This window comes from Gorilla gorilla, chromosome 18, assembly GCF_029281585.2.
Source record: "Gorilla gorilla gorilla isolate KB3781 chromosome 18, NHGRI_mGorGor1-v2.1_pri, whole genome shotgun sequence".
Taxonomy (NCBI): domain Eukaryota; kingdom Metazoa; phylum Chordata; class Mammalia; order Primates; family Hominidae; genus Gorilla; species Gorilla gorilla.
In genome coordinates this window covers 12,177,221-12,189,835 of record NC_073242.2, presented here as the reverse complement: position 1 = coordinate 12,189,835, position 12,615 = coordinate 12,177,221, and the positions used below count along the sequence as shown (strand labels likewise).

The following is a 12,615-nucleotide window of genomic DNA, read 5'->3' as shown; positions in this document are numbered from 1 at the left end:
GGGACTTCACCTTGTGATCATGTGAGCCAATTCTCCTGAATAAATTCCCTTTTATATATATCTACATCTAGCCTATTACTTCTGCCCTCTAGAGAACCCTGACTAATACAGGTAGAAGTTCTGTTACTTACTCTTCATCATGGCAAGTAAGTCTATCAGTTCAGCCACCACCTGAGCACACAGACACAGAACCCCGCATACAAAAAGATAATCACTACCACTTCCTATTACAACCGTCTCTCACACACATGCACACACACATGAAGGAAAATATGATATCTTGGAATAAAAGGTTGAACTTTAGACAGAATGTATGTGAACTTTCTTATTTTTCTCAGTTCACACAGATCTCACGTTGAGATCATGCATTCTTTTTTTTTTTTTTTTTTTTTTTTGAGACGGAGTTTTGCTCTTGTTGCCCAGGCTCGAGTGAAGTGGCTCAATCGTGGCTCACTGCAACCTCTGCCCCCTGGGTTCAAGCGATTCTCCTGCCTCAGCCTCCCGAGTAGCTGGGACTACAGGTGCCCACTACCACTTCTGGCTAATTTTTGTATTTTTAGTAGAGACGGGGTTTTGCCATGTTGGCCAGGCTGGTCTCGAACTCCTGACCTCAGGTGATCCACCCACCTTGGCCTCCCAAAGTGCTGGGATTACAGGTGTGAGCCACCACCCCCAACCTGAGATCATGCATTCTTTTTTTTTTTTTTTTTTTTTTGAGATGGAGTCTCGTTCTGTTGCCCAGGATGGAGTGCAGTGGTGCGATCTCGGCTCACTGCAAGCTCCACCTCCAGGGTTCACGCCATTCTCCTGCCTCAGCCTCCCCAGCAGCTGGGACTGCAGGCACATGCTGCCATGTCTGGCTAAATTTTTGTATTTTTAGTAGAGCTGGAGTTTCACTGTGTTAGCCAGGATGGTCTTGATCTCCTGACCTTGTGATCCACCTGCCTTGGCCTCCCAAAGTGCTGGGATTACAGGCATGAGCCACTGCGCCCGGCGAGATCATGCATTCTTAACCCAGGCAACAACTGGATCTCTCTCTCTCACTCTCTTTATTAGATTGGAAGATGCTTTATTTCTTTTTAACACTAGCTCCTCCAACAACTACGTAAAATTGAAATATTTCACATGGTCATTTCTGTCAGTTAAAGTAAAACAAAGTATTTTCCATATATGGGTGTATTTTTTTCTGTATATATATATATATACATGGCAATTTTTAGCTCACTTCTCTATGGGCAAGAAAAGGACAAAAAATGCATATAAGATTTCATCTCTGCTCAGATAATTTGCTCTTAGGGGGTGAAAAAGGTCTAGGATACTACAATGGTTCGTGGCCCTGCAAAAGGTCACAGTACAGAAACAGATACACAGTGCACCTGTGCTATTATTTCAAGGGTGTGTGTGGGGTGACGATTAGGAAAAAAAGTTTAAAAGACTCATCAGGGAGGTAATAATAGTAAAAGGTTGTAAAGCCACGCTGTACATGGCTAGTATCTGAGAATCATTGACCTTGACTGTAGAAAACTATAGAGGTGCCACCCGGCACTCAAGAAACATGCGTTATAATTGCCAGAGTTTGCTATGGGTCAGGCACACTGCCAAACCCTTCAAATGCATCATTTCACAGCAACCCTGAGAGGCAGGAACTCATATTATGTCATTTTCACAAATGAGAAAATCCGGGGGTGGAGAGGCTAACTAAGCCCCTTGCTCAGTCAGGGTCCCACCGTTACTAGGGGCTGGAGCTTAGATTCAAACTCATGGTGTCTAAGTAACTTATTTGAAGAACAGGCTTTTTAGAGGGTCTTGCTTGCAGCCGTTCCAGGAGCGTGAAACTTGCATTTCCCCTTCCTCATGAAATTAACAAAGTCTGGCCAAATGTTTTGGCCAGAGTCTTGTTTCTGACGTTTCTAACACCTGGACTGGGAATCATTTCCACAGCCCCAGCAAATCCAGATGTTGGAGGTCAAAAGAGCAAGCCACAGGCCCATCAAAGGAATGATGGGCCTCCCAAGCCCAGCAATTAAGAGGGGTTTCTCAGCTGTGAACTTGCCTGTTGGCATCCTGATGAGAGTCTCTCATGGTAATTAAATAACCATGACTGTGGTCCGCACTTCCCCGAGACTTCACTCAGAGGCCACGCAAGGACCTCCTCCTGCCTGAGAAGACAACCTTGCCAACCTTTGTGTTCAGTAAACAAAGTGTGCTGGCTGGGTGCGGCGGCTCATGCCTGTAATCCCAGCACTTTGGGAGGCCAAGGCGGGTGGATCACACGGTCAGGAGTTCAAGACCAGTCTGGTCAAGATGGTGAAACCCTGTCTCTACTAAAAATACAAAAATTAGCCGGGCGTAGTGGTGGGTGCCTGTAATCCCAGCCACTCAGGAGTCTGAGGCAAGAGAATAGCTTGAACCCAGGAGGCAGAGGTTGTAGTGAGCTGAAATTGCACCACTGCACTCCAGCCTGGGTGACAGAGTGAGACTCCGTCTCAAAAAAAAAAAAAAAAAAGAAAGAAAGAAAGCGCGTCTCTTCAGGGGCAATGGGAATGCATTTCAGGACAAGGAAGGGCCTCCACAGAGACAGAATCTGGTCTAGAGTTCTTGCTTAACCCCTTTGGAGAAATCCTGGTTGATGCATTCTGCCCTTCCTTACTCCTCATCCTCCACACAGCTGCTGGGATGGTGTCTTTAATGCAAAAATCATGACAACTTTCAGCTCAAAAATTCCTTGACGACTCCCCCTTTCCCCCAGCTGTATTTGCTGTCAATGAGACCACACGATCCCTCAACAGAATTCCGGAAAAGAGCCTGAGAACACTTACCTGCAGCAACCATTATATGCAGACTGGATAAACATTCTAATGGGTCTTGTACATACAGGTATTTTATGTAATGCTTAGATACATTTACCCAAGGCTCAGTTGGCTGTGGCTTTCCCCTGTCCTCCCAGCTAGCTTTCGAAATAAACGCAGCCCAACCAAATAAGAACAAGCAAAAGCTATTTATTCAGAGCTTGCCGTAGCAAGGGAGTCAGCCAGCATCACTTGCGTTTTGGCAGACACTCAAAGGTAGATAGAGGAGAGCGAAACCTTTATTGCAGAAGAAAAAGAAGACTTGGTGTGCTCTGATTGGAGCTGTTGTCATGGGGAACCTGAAGGTGGGTTAATTACAAGTGGTCATCTGCTGTGATCTGGTAGGGGTATCTGGTTAGCTTTCTTGGGTTTATCCCCAGTTGGATGCAGGGACAAAAATTTTAGGGAAGCTGTCAGTTATTATTTGAACCCTGGGCATTTGGGACTGATTGTTACTGGGGTTGTTGCTTGGCTTCCTGAACCAGTTGCTAGAGACCGTGGCCGGACTTCCTACAAGTCTGACTTACAGAGAGCAGGCTGGCACCCTGGGCTGGTTCCTGTAGATAATGTCCAGGCTGGTCGCTGCAGATTTTTGGGTCAGGATTCATCTTTTTATAGAATCCGGCCACTGTTGGTACATTCAGTCTCTCAGGTAAACATGTAAACTTAAAGAGATCACATGAAAGTCTTGGCTCCTCATTTATACATGTTTACAATTACTGACAGGTGACAATTAGAAGGAATGCAAATTATATGTGTTGATTTACTTAACAGTATGAAATGAGTTAAGAAATTCTATAATGTATACACAATCAGTCTGAAACATCGTGGTGCGTGTAAAAGTGTTCTTCAGGATTGTATGTATTTATGAACATTTATGCTCCTAATATAATTGTTTTATTCATTTTGAACATTTCTTTTTTTGTTTTGAGACACGGTCTTGCTCTGTTCCCAGGCTGGAGCGTGGTGACATGATCATAGCTCACTATAGCTTCCATCTCCTGGGCTTAAGTGATCCTCCCACCTCGGCCTCCAAGGCAGCTGGGACTACAGGCACACACTACCACACCCAGCGCTAATTTTTAAATTTTCTGTAGAGATAGAGTCTTGCTATGTTGCCCAGGCTGGTTTCATACTCTTGGGCTCAAGCAATCCTTCTCCCTCAACCTCCCAAAGTGCTGGGATTACAGGCATGAGCCACCATGCCTGGCTGAGCATTTATTTATGAAATCAAAGGTTTGAGAATTTTAAGAAGGGTAAAATATGTAAGAAACCAATGAAACCATAAATGAAATGGTAATATAGTTGGAGAAGGGAGATAAGGTAGCTCACTGATTCTCAAAGTGTGGCCCCCGGATCAGCAGCATCAGCCTCATTTGGGAATTTGTTAGAAAAGCAAATTCTCAAACTCCACTAATGATCTACTGAATTAGAAACTCTGGGAATGATGCCCAGCAATCTGTATTTGAGTAGCCCTCTTGGTGGTTCTGATACACATGAATATTTAAGGACCACAAAATTAGATTAACACATCAAAATGTAACTTGATAGCAATAGATGATGATGATGGTGATGATGATGATGATGTTGATTATTTTCTGAGACAGAGTATAACTGTTGCACAGGGTGAGTGCAGTGGTATGATTACAGCTCACTGCAACCTCAACCTCCTGGGCTCAAGCAATCCTCCTGCCTCAGCCTCCCGAATAGCTGGGACTGCAAGCATGTGCCACTATGCCTGGTTATTTTTTATTTTTTGTAGATAAGGGCTCTTGCTATGTTGCCCAGGTTGGTCTTGGACTCCTGGATGCAAGTAATCTTCCCACCTTGGCCTCCCCAAGTGTAGGGATTACAGGTGTGAGCCACTGAGCCTGGCCAACAATAGACTAGTGATCAAGAACATAGGAGAAAGAAAAGAACAACTAGAAAGAAAAGAGAAAGGGTGCAATATGGGCCTGATTAAACAAAAGACAGGAGCATCTGATAAAACAGGTCCGCAAGTAATAACCACACTGGAAACATGCACTGTGGAAACTGCATTTCAATGCCAAGCCTCACAAGATAAGATATTACGGGGTGGGTGGGCGGGTGGGGGGGGGGGGCGGAGAGAGAGAGACAGAGAGAGAGAGAGAGAGAAAGATGTTGAGGAGAAGAGTAACCACTTGGAATAGACACATTCTTATTTTATTTATATCTCTGAGGGGAGCAGTGTATGTTTTGCTGGGTGCAGCTATTTTTCAAATGTCTGTAAATTTGATTGGGTTGAACAAAATACAAATTAATTTAAACGCATCACTGAACTTACTGTGACTTTTGCTGTCATGTGTTTTCTCAGTCAATTTGCACTGAGACTACTGCCATGAAATCTCTGAACACTGAAAAGGGGTTCCCCTATGTAAAACAGTTATAGACCAGCGGCCTGTAGGGTAAAGTCTAAACTTATCAGCAACGTCTGTTCCTAAGAGTCTTATGAGCTACCCTTCCTCATTTCAACAGGTTGGTCGTCTACCGACTGCTCATTCACATGTATCCTGTAGCAATATCAAGTCACTTGACGTTCTTAAAATTCAGCAGGTTTTGTTTCTTCTACTGGTGAACCCCTACATATCCATTAAGACCCTGCTCAAATATCACCCCCTTTACTTCCCAGAAAACAAGGTACTCCTTGAATGACGAGACCGTATGTTTTCTTCTCTATATGCACAGGACCCAGCTTGGTGCCTGGCTCAGTTAATGCTCAACAAATATTTGTTGAGTATTCGTTTACCACTTAGACAAATTATACTTGTTATTTATCCAAAAGCTGTGCTTATCTGTTAAGCAAGACATAAAGCAAGCATGAGAGGGCTTGCATATATGCTTTACTTGGTCTTTGCAGCTTGCCTATATAAAGTTGCTTGCTACTGATGAGTCAGTAAATGGGAAACAGAAAACGAAAACAGCAACAAAATCACAGTGAAGGAAAAAGAAAATCAATCAACAAAAACAAAACCCAGGCTAATGCTGTTGTTATTACTTGTCATGGCATTTAGCGTCGAGCTTCCTGGCAGTCCAGGCAAAAAGGAAAATATTGGATTACATAAGCCAGTTTGACCAATGAATCACAGTGGTTTATGAAGAGAGATGCATGGTTTTTTACACAAGGAATTTACTGTGTAGGTTCCTATGTTATGGACATTGACAAAGCGTTAGGTTACTCTAGTAGCTATAGAGAATATTTATTTGTTCATTCTTCAAATATTCTTTCAGCACGTTTTCTATCCTAGACATTGTGTGGATCTTGGGCTATAGAAATGAATGATACATTCACATTCTACAGGAGGAGAGAGACAGCTGGGTTCATGCAATATAGGGTGATACAGTCCATGTTAGAAGGAAGGTCAGGAGGCTCTAGGAGCCCAAGGCAGAAACCTTGGCTGTCATTGAGAAAGGAAGGCTCTGGGGAGGAGATGACATCTGAGCTGAGTTTTAAAGAATGAGTTGGGTTGGCCAGATGAAGTTTCGGTGGGAGGGGTGTCCTAGTAGATAGAACATCAAGTGCAAAGTTTTGGAGGAATGAAGCATGGTGCAAGATGCACCATTGCATGATGCAAGTGACTCAGTCACACTAGGGCACTTGGTGGGTAGGGGAAGCAGGTGAAATTGACAAGGTAACAAGCAAGTGCCACACCATGAATTATCCCCAGTGACACCAAAGGACCTTGGTCTTTGGGTTCTGCAGGGCAGGGCAAGGGAGAACTATAAAATAATTTAAATAGAAAAGTGACGTAGTCTAAATTATGTGTTTAAAAATGAACAAATGCTCCTCATGCCGTCTCTCCTTAGTCCCCCATTGGGGCCCAGCTTTGATCTGTAGTCAATCTGCCTGATCCTAAGTTTCTTTGCTATGAGGCCAAACACTTCAGAAACACGGAAGCCTGAACTGACATCAATTATGCTGAAAGGGGGAAAAATTAATTAAAAGTTTTCGAAGGGCTGTGTTCTGTATACTTGTCTATTTTCGTGTTATCAGCAACACTGCCTTTTCTCCTGGCTAGGAGTTATTACGGTATAACATTTTCATGTTGCTTGTAGGGTAATTATGTCAAATATATGGGAGATGATAAGCGGCAGTTTGTATTATTCTGTGATTAATCTCCATACATTCTGGCATTTCAATCTGGCCTAAGAAGACTACGTTTGCTAAACTCTGGTGCAGAGGGAGGATGTGGGGAAGAGCTGGGAGGACTGGGGAGTTGAGACTGAGGAGATTCTGGTTGGAAATATCCCAGTTCCCTCAGATAACCCACTAACTCCAGGCTCCAATTCCCCTGTTCCTTCCAAGGCTCATTTAGTGTAGTGCTTCTGAATAGTGCACCTCGGTTGCTTATTTACAAAGTACACTCCTACCCCTGTTGCTGGCCTCCCCCACCCCAAACCCACAGAATCAATATTTAGAACATTATAAAGCCAAGGAATTTGCATTTCCAACCACTCCGTGCCAAATCGTTCTTACATATTTAGAATTTTTGAAAAGCAGATCTAGCTCAATCAGGCCCAATCCTTTGCAAACCTGAAATCAGATATGAAAGTTTTCCAAGATGGTGCTGGAGGAGCAGACTTGGGAATTTAAAATGACCTGGGATGACCAAGGGAGACCCTCGCATCTCCTTATCTGGGTTTCTTTAAAAATGTGAAATAGATGGAATTGGTTTACTGCTACCCAGAGATAGGATAAAACATCTCTTGTAAGATGTTAAAACAGGGAAAAGAACATTTCAGTAGAGGTTCTAGACACAAAGTTTGGGAATGAGCCCTACAGTTGGAACAGAGTCTGAAGCAGGAGAAATCTTGGCAGAGGAAGTAAGGGGTACCTGGTTTCACATCCTCCTTGGTCAAGGGACCCCCCCGCCCTGAATCATCCTCAACATCTCAGCCAGGGAGGGTGATGGGGGATGACTTCTCCAGCCAGCACAATGGTATGCTTCTGCTGCATTTCAACCTAATGTTGGGGTGCTTTTTCTTGATCACCATGCTGTCCTGGTGAAAGCTGCCTCGCAGGGTGGTGGATCCCTTAGAGGTAAAGTTCATATGGGGCCACTGTGCTACATCTCTCTAAGCCCTTTGTTCTTGGAAAGAACAGGGGAATTGGAGCCTGTGCTACGTCTTTCTAAGCCAGACCCCTTTGATCCTCACCAGCCTGAACTCTTGGGCCCTGCAGAATTCTAGAATCTTCCCAGTTCCCAAGTGGAACCCTCTGCCAAGTAACCCCATACACAGACAGGCAAGGAATATAGTGGCTTATGTTGGGTTCTCTTTAGTTTATGATTTATTGATGGAGGATATGAAATTTTCATTAAAACAGACTGCTGTTTCTCACTCATTTGTCACATTTTTAATTTGTATTTTAAAACATTAATAAAACTGACACAATTAATTATTTTTCAAAATGTCAAATATATTGAAGATGTGGGACTGGAATGAAGCTTCATGTTGTAGCAGAATGAGGCATTGGATCAAGAAAATGATCTCCTGGTTACACTGAGATCTTTCCCCTTCCTGAACCTTATGGTCAGATGAATTGTCTCTGATCTCTTAGTAGATATCACTGTTTACAAAGTACTTTCATTTTTTTTTTATCCTGAGATCTTATCCAGTAGAGCTTGGGGAGGTCCTGGTTTACGTCTGTGGTCTTAGTATTATTAATAATGTAACCCTGGACTGTCCTCATTTGTATGACAAATAGTATGATGCTCTGAGTCCAAGACTGTGAGGGCTCTTGAGTTAGACATAACTGGTTCACATCCTTGGTAGCCACATGTCCTCAAGCCTGTTTCCCCATTAGTAAAATGCAGAAAATAATAGCACCAACTTCATGGTATTGTCATGAGTTTAGATGATATGATATAATATGCCTGGCATATAGCAAGAGATGAATATATGATTGCTGCCACTCTATTTGTGGTCATTATTATCATTAGACCCTGCATGGGACTGGTCCAGACTTTGCTCTCAGCCTCACCTCACTCTACACTCCCCGTTGTAGCCTCTCTCTGGCAACTCTGGACTTCTTTCAGTTCCATGCGTATGTCTTTGCCACAGGGACTTTGCACCTGCTGCTTAATCTTTTAACCTGAGTTCCATCTCAGCTCAAACTTGACTCTCCAGGGAAGCCTGCCCTGATATCTCTGATTAGATCAAGTCCTCCTGTTGTCAGCTCTTGAAACATCCTACATCTCTCTTCTGTAACAATTGTCATTGTCAAAATTCAGCAGTTATTCGTGTGATTCTTTGGTTTATGTCCATCTCTCCCACCAGTCTGTAAGCTCCAAGAAGATAGGAACTATGTCTGTCTTTGCTTACCACTGGTTCCCAGTACCTAGTGGAATGCTGAGCTATAGTGAGTGGTCAATAAAAATTGGTTCAGTGAATGAATTGAATTCTACTTCACCTGTTCTACTTCACCTGTTCTTATCAACTCCCAAGTCTCCCTGTCTTTTTCTGTATCTTTCATTGACTATCCAACCTTGGATAAAATGGGTGCTATTATAACAGTAATAATAGCTGAGATTTTTGGAGTGTTTGCTGTATACCAGATATTTTACTTGCATTATTTCATTGAAGACTTATGACAATCTGATGAATTCAATGCAATCATCATCACTCTTATTTCACAGATGAGGAAACTGAGGTTGATATAATGATACCCAGCAGGCGAGCGACCAGCTGGGATTCCTGCTCAGGTGGCTGGAGTCCAGAGCTCCTACCTCTATCTGAGACTGTTCTATTCCTCCTATAAACTATTTTATGAAAAAGTAGTTCATCACTGTATCCTTAATCTCTAGCCAAGTGCTATGTATATATTTATAGCAATTTGATGAATATGCACTCAATAACCTGATGTTTGAATGAATAAATACATTCTTATTATTAAATACCATATTTGTGGCCCGGGGCAGCAGTTCAAGCCTGTAATCCCAGCACTTTGGGAGGCTGAGGCGGGTGGATCACCTTAGGCTGAGGTCGAGAGTTCAAGACCAGCCTGGCCAACATGGTGAAACCCCATCTCTACTAAAAATACAAAAATCAGCCAGGCATGGCGGCACGTGCCTGTAATCCCAGCTACTCCAGAGGCTGAGGCAGGAGAATCGCTTGAATCTGGGAGGTGGAGGCTGCAGTGAGGAGAGATTGTTTCACTGCATTCCAGCCTGGGTGGCAGAGCGAGACTCTGTGTAAAAAAAAAAAACAATTAAAAAAATAGCATATTTGTGAGTTGTAATTTTTTAAAGTTACTTCCATTTTTTTTTTCTTTTTTAGTTTAGGTTTTCTGTTACAATCTGGATATTGCTATGGGACATGTGATCTATATGAACAACATCTGTCTTGCTTGTGGTGGTGAATAAATATTTAAGGATCCCTGGGCCAGTTGCACGCAGAGTGCTTCCAGCTGATACAACCCCGAATCCCAGGATGGGATGTGGAAGAGTGAAGCTTCAGGGGTCATTTTCCTTGGATAAGGGAATTGGAGCATGGGAGGATGGAAGGAGAGGGTGGTGTGAGGCTGTGCGGAAGATCTGTCCAGGCATGTGAGCCTGCTTGCAGGAGGCAGAGCCCTCCTCTGGGTCTGATGAGGGTCAGAGAGAGAAGGAGGCTTTGCGGAGCTGGAGCAGTCACTCGGGCCAGGGGCAAGTATTCTGGGTAAGTGGGTCTTGGGTTGGGATTCTGCTTCTAGCTTCTCTACCTCCCACCCCTCAATTCTCTTCTCAGAGGAAAAGGACTCCTGAATCTTGTGTCTTCCAGATCGCATTCTGGAATTCAAGATTATATCAGCTGGAAGCACCCTGAGGGCAGTTGGCCCAGGGATCCTCAAACATTTATTCAGCACCGCACATCAGGCAGACGGTATTCATAGGGGTCACATGTTCCATGGCAATGCCCAGATTGTGACCGAACACCCAAATTGAAAAAAGTGGAAGTAACTAAAAAAAATCACAACTCACAAATATGCTATTTAATAATCAGAATTTATTTATTCATTCAAACATCAAGTTATTGAGTACGTATTTATTGAGCTCCTTTTATTCCAGGCATTTGACTAGAGATGGAGGATACAGTGATAAACTGTTTTCTCAAAGTCACAAACAGATACATTATAAATGATATAATTTAAATATAACACAAATTTATCTACTGTATTCAAATTAAATACATACATCCACACACATATGCAATGAAGTATATACAACATAAAAACACAGCACGGCCGGGCGGGCGCGGTGGCTCACGCCTGTAATCCCAGCACCTTGGGAGGCCGAGGCGGGTGGATCACGAGGTCAGGAGATCGAGACCATTCTGGCTAACACGGTGAAACCCCATCTCTACTAAAAATACAAAAATTAGCTAGGCGTGGTGGCGGGCGCCTGTAGTCCCAGCTGCTCGGGAGGCTGAAGCAGGAGAATGGCGTGGACCCAAGATGCGGAGCTTGCAGTGAGCCGAGATCGCGCCACTGCACTCCAGCCTGGGCGACAGAGTAAGACTCTGTCTCAAAAAAAACAAAAAACAAACAAACAAACAAAAAAACCACAGCACACACATTCTTTGTCTATGTTCATACAGTCATATGGTCCAAAATTCCATGGGTACAATAGGGAACACGATGACACTTCTCTCTCCTGCCTCAGGTCTCTATCTGCCCACTGGCTTATCTCCCAGCACAACCAGCACCATCAATTCTTTGGCTTCCCCTCCAGAGCAAATATGTCTGTCTTTTTTTTTTTTTATTTTTGAGACATCATCTTGTTCTGTCACCCAGGCTACAGTGCAGTGGAAGGATCATGGTTTTCTAGGCTCCAGTGATCCTCCTACTTCAGCCTCCTGAGTAGCTGGGACTACAAGCAGGCACGACCATGCCCAGCTAAGTTTTTTTTTTTTTTTTTGTAGAGACAGTCTCACCATGCTGCCCAGGCTGGTCTCGAACTCCTGGGCTCAAGAAATCTACCTGCTCTGGCCTCACAAAGTGCCAGGATTACAGGTGTAAGTCACCGCGCCCAGTCTCAGGGCAAAAATGTTTAAATATTGCCCCCCACCCACCCCTGCCATGACACCTTTCCTTTTTCGTTTCTCTCTTGTTTTACGCAAATAGGAGCAAAGTAAACAGTGTTCTAACCTTGCCTTTTATGCTTGTACATATCTTGGAGGTGGTTCATATCAGTACACAATAAGCTTTCTTGTTCTTTTTTACAGCTGCTTTTTGATAGCTCCACGGATGTCAATGGTGAATTATTAACAGTAAACCAATAGAATGGAAAACTTCTGTAGGGCTTTGCTGTCATGGAAAGAAGTTCCTGGTATAAAACAGAATGGGGGATAAAACCAGATTGTAGTTTCATACCATATGATATCATATGATATTATCATGGTTATGAGAAATAGAATCTGTACGTATATGTGAATAGCTATATGAATTGGGAAGAATGTTTATTAAAATATTAGCATCAGTTATATCCTGGTGGCAGATTTATTATCATATATAAATATATATTTGTTTTTTTGTTTGTTTGTTTTTTTTTGAGATGGAGTCTCTCTCTGTCACCCAGGCTGGGGTGTAATAGTGAGGTCTTGGCTCACTGCAACCTCTGCCTCCCGGGTTCAAGCCATTCTCCTGCCTCAGCTTCCCAAGTAGCTGGGACTACAGGCATGTGCCATCACGCTTGGCTAATTTTTGTGTTTTTAGTAGAGACGGGGTTTCATGATGTTGGCCAGGCTGGTCTTGACTTCCTGATCTTAG

The 12,615-nt window shown here is 43.4% G+C and overlaps 1 protein-coding gene across 1 annotated transcript in view; it reads left to right on the top strand.

Moving 5' to 3' along the window:
* The window catches only part of TMEM114 (transmembrane protein 114), a 50,986-nt gene extending 38,657 nt beyond the window's left edge, over positions 1 to 12,329 (top strand). The window contains exon 3 of the mRNA XM_063699788.1: positions 12,072 to 12,329. Coding sequence (XP_063555858.1) covers positions 12,072 to 12,082 — 11 coding nt within the window. The 3' untranslated portion in view covers positions 12,083 to 12,329. The remainder of the gene's footprint in view (positions 1 to 12,071) is intronic.
* The last annotated feature ends 286 nt before the right edge of the window (positions 12,330 to 12,615 follow it).